Below are 9,244 nucleotides of genomic sequence, written 5' to 3' on the forward strand. Positions count from 1 at the left end.
AGTTGTCTTAAAAATCTATTGCTAATAGAATGTTGATCAACTTTTCAAAAGGTACTGAATTTTGAAAAAAACAAAAAAAAAACAACCATCATATTTAGATAATCCTTTAGTGATCAAGTAATATACCATATATGATAATATAGTCCTTATACTGTTGCATTATAATATAAAGGTGCATGTATCTGGGTAAATTCTTCTGTAAAAAGCCTTGTCTTGATTTAACCATATATACACATGTACATGAAATTGAACTTATAGGATAAAATGAAACTTATACAAACATAAATGATATAAAAAATTTACATACTTTTACTTCTTCATTTGTGGTAAATCCACATGTAGGACAGCGTGTATCTTGCAAGACATCTAATGTACAGAATCTTTTTTAATTAGGGAGCAATTGAGAGTATCAATTATCAGATACAGGCTATAATTCTCCATTTCAATATACAAATAGACAAAATTTCTTTTACCATGGTACATCATCAAGGATGTTGCTCTTTCCTCTCTTGCTCTAGAGAGACTATCATCCGTAATGTTTGTGAGCGGTTCCTTGAGAAAGTATCGATCAGCAAACTGATTTGTATTCAAAAAAAAATTGATTTAGTGATTTGTGTTTTGCATGCATACAATAATGAACTTAAAAACAGATAGACACAAATAAGTTTTATATAGATATAAGAAACTGATAACATACCATTAAGCAATACACTCCGCAGTTGAAAGCATCTCTTTGTCTTGAGTGTTTTAATGTCTGCACAGACCAGTTGTCATCTTCTGCCTCCAACTCTTTATACATTTGCCTCCTTTCCTTGATGTATGAACTGTAGGAGAATAACTTGTATAATATAAATTTTATAACAAACTTCATATATATATATACTTAATTTTTCATAACCATATGAAACATTAGGTCCATGGGCCAGAGTGCTCATCCACATAACTATGGCCTTTTTTTCCTTCTTTCTGAGCAAATTCTTTCTCCTTGATATTTCTATCTTTAACCTGTTCACCTGTTGAAACCTCACATAACTCTGGGGGTCAAAAATATTAATGACTAATCAGGATTTTCTTGTCAAGAGATTTTCAAAGATTTTCCCTATGTATTCCTATGTTATACTTTGATGATTACCCATTATTTAAGGATTATTGTACACTTTCTCAGACAGCAGCTTTCACTTCGGTTCCATATCTTCTGTTTAAGTGGTTATTGAGAAAAAGAATAGAATTGACCTTAACAAATTCTTACTTTCTCTTCATTATATCACCTTTGAAGGTGGCGTGAACCTTTATTTGAACATACTTGAATCCCCTTTACCCAATGATACCCTGTGCCAAGTGTGGCTGAAATTGGGCTAGTAAATCTGGAGGAGAAGATGAAATTGTAAAAAATTTACGACAACAGACAGTTGACATATTTTGAACAGAGAGCCCCACTGATCCATCAGCTCAGGTGAGCTAAAAAACTTGATAGAGATCTTAGGCCATCTTTAATTTCTTTTCTATGTACTCTGACCCACATTCCTCAAGGTGGGTAGGTAGGTAGGTATTCTTCTTTAATATTTCCTAAAATTTTGTCATTCATGTATAAACCACAGACTTAAATTTTTTCATTACAGGCACTTGACAGCTAATCCAATTAATTATTATCTATTTCTATAAAATCTTTTAATCTAGAAGATATCTACCTTCACTTTAAAAACAATACAGAATTTAATGAAAAAAATATGCTTGGGTAGGGGCAATTTTAATGAGTCAGTCAGAGTACATCAAAGACAGAGTTTTTTTTATTGTTGGCCTTACCACCAATTCTTCTTAATTTCATCTAGTTGTGATCTCCCCTCTTGCTTTGGATTAAGAAATGTAAGGATCCTGTTTCCAGAGTCAATAATCTGCATTTAATTAATATTTAATATACATCTTTTAAAACATAACCATCAAGTGGTCTAACAACTTTATCTTGTTAAATTATAATTAAGCCAAAATGTTTGCAACCATACCACAAGTGTCCAATGATAGTTCTGACACACTGCTCCAATAATGGTGGAATACTCCCAAAGTTTCAACTGTAGATCACAACCGTATGCAAAAATGTAACAATTGAAACCATAACATTTTATCTTTGAAGCATTGTATTACAAGCATTTCATTAAAGTTTTTAAGATACTGATGACTGAACAATCTCAGAGGGGTATAATCAAGAACAAAAATCTACAACCTAGATAACATTTTTCATAAATCATGCAGATCCTACCTTGCAATGTATAACAATTTATCATATCATGGTCTTTTTCACAAATGAAATGTGTTTCATCAGAAGGAAAGAAACAAACCTTTTGTCTGCATTTCTGTACTGAAAATTTTCCTTCTACTATACTTCTCATGGTTTGGGAAGGATAAAGTGCGACAAGGTTGCCCTTTTCTATCTCTCTGTGGACAATATATGCCAAATAGGCATCCATAACCTGTAACAATGAGTGTTTAGTGGAGTAAGCACCAAATAGGCCATGTAAATCTCTATTCCTTTGTATTATAGATAACAAAAGTGGAAACCTGTTAATGTTACAGCACTCTGGGTTGTCTTTGTGTTAACAGAACTGCTAGTGTATCTCACTTGAATAGAATATGGGAACCCCATTTAAGAAGCCTTTAAAAGACATAAATACAGACCTGATCAGTCACCCATCTAGTACCATACAGAGATCGTATGTCAGTGTCTGTTACATTGAAGTCATCAACTTTCCCCACAACATATCCTGTACCTCTTTCCAAACTCCAAAGTTTCTTCACTTCTTGCAAAGCTGCAATCAGATACATGTACTATAAACCACATTCAAGAAGAACTGATATAGACTGATTGATTGACTATAATTGTTTATCGCTCAGTCGGCAATATTTCAGCCATATTTCGGCGGAAACTGATATAGATAAATCTGCATAAAAAGGGAGAAATTTAAATTATCCTGGAAGACTTCAGACTTGAATAATATGGATATAGAGAAGGTTGGTTATACAGAATACCCCAATGTACATTTTGAAGGTGGCCTTGACTTCTTCATAACTTTATTGAATTGTCTATGTCTGAAAATTTCCTCTTTTTTTATAACAAAATGACACATGTATTCCTTGCATACCTTGATTACAATCCATTATAATCTTCTGCTGAAGATCTTCATGTTCGTATGAAGAACACAAATCAGAGAAATGAACTCTTTTCTTTGTTGTTGAATTGCTTCTTCTCTTCTTCAGAATACTTCTAACACCTAGTATTGTAATTTAATTAGGATAGTTATCATTGTATTCTTAGCCCTATTAGTCTACTAGGTGGCATTTTAAACCTAGTGCTTTAAATTTCAATATAAATGTTAAAAATGTTGCAGATAAACCTCAAATTCTTTAACATTTATGGAATTTAAAACAAAAGTCTTACCAGTGTCTAACACACATGGATCATTATCTCCTATAGTTATCACTTCCTCTTCAACTTTGCCCTCATCTGTATGTGTAAAACCAACTATAAAACTGACAAGTCAGCAATTACCCCCCAGACTGATATACATATAATGGGGCACCCCATGGGATTAATATATAAATAAACATACTAAGAGTACTGTAAGCCAGGCTCAATTTGAAAAAAAAGAAGCTACTTATACAAATAAGGGCTGCAATAATATTATGTTTGAAGAAGATTGTTCAAGATTTTTCTACTGTTTTCCTATATAACATGTTGATTCCCCATATCAGCCCACCTACTCATGTGGTCATGATTTCAACAAGCTTCACTGTGTGTTTGCAAGCAAATTTCATCTTCTCAAGACCAGTGGTTCCTGGTAATATGTTTAAATAACCTCACCAATTCTTTAATAGTTTTAATTCTTAAAAACCTTTGGAGGAGGGTGTGGTCCTTCATTTGAACAAACTTGATTTCCCTAACCTAGAGATAATCTGTGCTAATTTTGGTTGAAATTGGACCATTGTTTCTTGAAAAAAGTCAAAAAATTGAAAAAGTTTACAGATGGACATACAACAGTTGATCAGAATAGTTTACTTGTGTTTTCAGCTCAGGTGAGCTAAGAAGAAACTTAAATTATGTCTTTGTTCTTATGACCCCAAAAAGTTAAGGACAGATTGACAACATAATTTCTGACTACTATACCCCGTATCATGTTGCTTCTGTAGTATAAGCATACATACCATTCTCTCTGTTCAAGAGGTCTTCTACGCCTTTTGATGAATGGCTTCTTAACACATCGGCTGACAACCCATGCCTGCCTGTCCCTTTCTTCCTCTTTGAAAGAGATAACCTTCTGACTTTCTTGGTGGCGATGTGGGTCATACTCTTTTCCTCATCAACAACAAACTCGTTTCTCTCACACAATGTGTCACGAAGTGTCTCTGTGGTGTTGTGAAGGTTGTTACACAACCTTTGCAAGAAATCCTCATCTTTGCAAGTGTACACATAAGATTTTATTAACTCACAAATACTCGAGATATTTGATCTTAGTTTTGAAAGTCTTGATTGTGAAGGCATGCGCAAAGGCTGCACCCCCTTTACAAGAGTCTCAGATTCAGAATCAGATTCACTTGTACCGATATTCTTTCCAACTGGATAAGAACTAAAATTATGAAGAATATCATCATCTAGTGTGATGAAGGGATTATTTCTATAGGCTTCAGGAAGGTGCTCCCACTTCCATGCTGTACATCTAAAAATTGCGCAAAAGTGTTTGCATATAAGGTGATGTTTCCTCCAGTCCTCGCAGGTACAGGAAGGAATGGGAAATTCTTGAGGAGAAAAGTTTACCGTGTACACTTCGGAACTTCCCGGAGCCTGGCTATGTACAAGGAAATTACCTTCCCCTATCTCGTCTATATCATCCACTGAGATATTTACCGAGTCTTCCCAACGTTTAAAACAGTGTTTAACAACACTTCCTGGTCTGTTTCTGAGAAAAGTGGGGATGTCCTTATCATAGGCTCTGGCTTCTTCAGACGAACTCAAGTTTTGTCTTACATATCTAAATTGAACAAATGCAATCAACACATGAACACTAAAAATAATGGCATGCTCTCCATAGGAATTGAACTGGAAAACTGACTAGTCAGCAAGGGCCCTGCTGAGGGGTAGAAATATAAGGGTGCAGCTTACAGAGAGAAAATTTAAATTGATTACAAAAATTTAAAAATATATGAAGAAGAATATGCAATAACAACTGTATTTATAAAATTTGAAGATAATTCCTAAATATCCAACAACCTGTAAAGAGTACCCCTGTATTTACATGAGGCAGTAAAAAACATCATATCTATACCCCGGTAATAACTCAATTAAATGTATATTTAAACAAGAATAAAGCATGTGTTTTATAAAATGCCAGCCTTGAGTGAATACAAATATCACCCAGACTTGACCTTAACTTCAAAACAAACATCAGTTGCAGACAAAGGTTAATTTATCTTAAAGTGACAAATAAAGATAAGCCTGGAAAATTTTCTGCCCCACACAAGATAATTAATCCCATGGGATTAATTGTACTGCTCTCTCATCCTTTTCTTCCAAGTTTACAATAAGAACTCTTTCAGTAATGATAGAATGAGTTTACTATTTGGACTACACATTAAAATTAACATTATTCTTGAATTTACACCTACACCCGGGGGTCATGACTTGAATTAACTTTTAGACAAACTATCTGTAGTTCCTTACGTATAAGTGTGGTATGCCTAGGCATGACTTTCATGTTCTTCATCATCACATTTTTTGAAGATTTTTCCTATACATAAACATGCATAAGTTAGATCGACCCAACCCATGGGGGTCATGATTTGATTAAACACTAATCTACACTACCTATGGCTGTTTCAATATTTACATGACTGATTCTGAATTTCTTGTTCTTAAGAGGCCTTCTTGTGATTTTTCTCTATCTAGCCAGATAAAAATGGGAGTGCCCACTGCAGTCCTACTATGCCCCGGGGGGGGGGGGGGGGGGGGTTCATGATTTGAAAAAAATTAAATCTACACCATGTTAGGAAGCTTTTGCAAAAGTTTCATCATTTCTGACCCAGTGGTTCATTAGGAGGAGATTTTTCTATTAAACCCAAGCCATTTTTATACTTTTATCTCCCATTGGAAGAGGGTGTGGCCCTTCATCTGCAGAACATGTAAACTTAAAATTAGGCATTTTTATGAAATACATGTAGGTCAAAATTCTCTTTTTAACATTAATAATGAAAATAATGTTAAGTCCCAAGACTTCCAACCTTTCTAAATACAAAGTCCTAAGCACAATTTTCCAAAGATGTCAAGCTTCAGAATTTTGAACTACAGAATCAAACATACTATAAATAAGGTGATGGCATTTGATATTGAAATATTGTCTACTACTGGATTTAATAACAAGATATCATACATTATGTTAGGAATTAATTAACAGAAATGCATAAAATGTACATCACATAATAAGGTACTGAAGTTAATTGTGCATTTACCTTTGGTATAGATCAGGGAGAAATTCATTCCAGAGAACTGTGAGAAGGTGTGACACAGACTTGGCTTTCTTGGTCTCCAAGAATTCGTACTTGAGGCATTTGTTTTGCCTTTCAACACCATTAGTTGAATTCACCGATGCATTATAACGCATTTGGCGGAAAGCATGTACCCATCGCTAGAGAAAAGAATATTACAAATTGGGAAAGGACTTTTTAATTACCTTGTACATGACTTGACAAAATTATGATACATAATTCTGAAGCCCATCGATACAAAAATAGGGACAGTCGTATTACAATATATTCCAACATGTCTAGTCACAAGTAATGCAAATGTTAGTAGGTCAAACACTTGGCACCAAGTTATGAAGTCTAAAGTCATTGTATATTAAGACAGGTCTAGTGACAGGTATTGTACATGGGAAATATGAAAACTCTTATCTTTTTTCAATCAAAAGTTATGAACTATAAGCAGGCACAAACATTAATACATGTACTTGAAATCTGCCGTAAGCTGATAAAAATCCAGAATAAACTATGTTTAAAAAAACCCAAAGTCTCTGATGAGACTGTAGCTTTACTGGTTTGAACTTATAACAAAGGAAGAGAAAAGTAGCACTTGCTTTTGGAACTTTGCAACACCAATGAATGGAATTATATATCTTAGTGGAGCCTATTTTAATGCCATATCTTATATAAATCAGACCCAAACTGTAGTAGGAGTAGCGTTTTGAAAGTATCTCACCAAAATTGTATGTACTGTATCTTAGTTTAGTCTACTTACGTGCAAAGTTATATTGAAACAAGAGATGGTTGTGAAACACTGATGCCCCCCCTCCCCTTTGGACATACATTATAGGGGCAAAAGCCTTTATTAAGGACAGTATATATTATGGGCATGGAAATGTAATTGACCTTTTGAATTTACAATCAATAGAGGACATCTACTGGTAGTATTTGAGATGCATCAATCAGAAATAGTCTTCTACATCACATCTTCGTGAAAAACATGTTTCTCATGATATATCAGTAATTAATTTGTTCAACCTTCGAAGACATAATGAATGGAAAGCAAATAATTGGAATGTTTCTAAGTCCAATTGGGCATAGCTCTGTCAAAAATTGCTTGATTGTACCCAAAACAAAACTTGGCCTAGATATTCTTAGGATATATCTGTATACCAAACTTCATTTTAGTATGTGCAGCCTCTGTGAAGAATATGAACAGAAATTATTGGTGGACCAACAGATGGCAGCAAAGCAGTATGCCCTCCCTTCTTCAAAGGGGGGCATAATTAGACTCAGCTTGTAGGAGGAGTAGCATTTGGAATGTTTACAGACAGACAGACAGACTACGGACACCTTACTATTGCATATGCTCTTCTGTTCTCTGACCAGTAAAGCTAAAAATGCTATAATCAAGTCTTCTAAATAAGATACTGTAATTATGCTCATAATTTCAAATTGGCTTACTGTTGTAGCATCTCAACTAATCAATATCAAATGTATATTGCAATTAACCTTGTGCTTGTCCAACCATCGATCTGTAAACCATTTCCTTAATCGACTGTTTTCGGTCCATAACCTACTTTCCTACAATATAGATTTGAAATGTTACTATTTACATTAAGTATTTATTCATTATAATTAATTTCTATCTATCAAAAAAAAATGAATAACCTCTAAATTGGCTTTGGCCATTTCAAATTTCTCGACAGTATTAGCATGTGCCATTGACCGAAACAGGCTCAAAATTTCTGCTTTATCTTCTCCAATGTTGTTGTGAGATGCTTTCAACCACCTGTCCCAGGACTGCTCCCGGTGAAAGTCACAAAGATATACGAAAGACTCTGTAACGAGTATGAAAATATGAGTAGTGGTAAACTAAATGTACATTATTTTAAAAATTCAATTTTATCATTTCTTCATAAATAAACCATATCCTAAAAACTTAAGTGCACCTCTAAAGGTTCTTGATATACTAGTACATGTACTTCATAAACTGTATGTACATGATGTACATCTGTTATCATACTCAAAGTCACATCCATCAGGGTATAAATTGAGACTTTTTGTATGGGGTCCTGTACCATTTCAACTGGGAATTTTAAATAAGAAATATGGCAAATACATGTACATCAACATTTCTGAAATATTTAAAGCTATCATTTAAGCTTCACAGTGAAGTTAAAAGTCACTTTTCTTGACAAATTAATTGCAGAACCTGTTTTACAGCCTTTAGGTTATAATGTCCTTTCTATATGCATGAGTAATTGTACTAGCTTTGCCTCAGGTGTCTGATCATTGACCATAAATTTCCCATTATTAAAACACGCCTTAACCTTTTATACATGCTTGAATACTTTACACCAGTTATAATCATTATTATATGTTTTATGTACTGTAAATGCAGTATCATGTATATACCCATCTCTTGAAATTCAATGCTACACTAAATTTGGTTTGCTGGGCTGAAATGTTTGCATACCTGGAAACACAGATTCTAAAGCATTGATTTCTTCATTAGCATAATCGCACATGAAGTAGGTGGGTTTCCATTCCAAATTCCATGCCTTTAAAATAGACAAAGCTTCTTGGATAGAAGGTGTATCTTCAGATTCCACGATAAATGTACCAACAGTCATATAATTGACATTAGTTGGTACACATAGAAAGTACAAGGGCAGGGAATAGCGTGTGGTTCGGTATGTGGCATCTAATAGGCACATCTCATTTCCATAACGTTTCAAAA

At 34.1% G+C, this 9,244-nt stretch overlaps 1 protein-coding gene across 1 annotated transcript; it reads right to left on the reverse strand.

Annotated features, from left to right (window-relative positions):
- Nucleotides 1–229: 229 nt before the first annotated feature.
- Nucleotides 230–9,238, reverse strand: LOC134252909 (uncharacterized). Its single transcript, XM_062735449.1, has 14 exons — nucleotides 8,981–9,238; nucleotides 8,173–8,342; nucleotides 8,014–8,085; nucleotides 6,493–6,668; nucleotides 4,195–5,018; nucleotides 3,431–3,496; nucleotides 3,135–3,263; nucleotides 2,671–2,801; nucleotides 2,334–2,465; nucleotides 2,001–2,066; nucleotides 1,804–1,892; nucleotides 698–824; nucleotides 474–576; nucleotides 230–366 (listed from the first exon to the last, which is right to left on the reverse strand). The coding sequence occupies exons 1-14, from the start codon at nucleotides 9,219–9,221 to the stop codon at nucleotides 272–274; spliced, it is 2,421 nt and encodes an 806-aa protein (XP_062591433.1). The 5' UTR covers nucleotides 9,222–9,238; the 3' UTR covers nucleotides 230–271.
- Between the last annotated feature and the right edge of the window lie 6 nt (nucleotides 9,239–9,244).

Source organism: Saccostrea cucullata, unplaced genomic scaffold (assembly GCF_032062105.1).
Source record: "Saccostrea cucullata isolate Sc308-1 unplaced genomic scaffold, CSIRO_AGI_Scuc_v1 ctg19166, whole genome shotgun sequence".
NCBI lineage: Eukaryota > Metazoa > Mollusca > Bivalvia > Ostreida > Ostreidae > Saccostrea > Saccostrea cuccullata.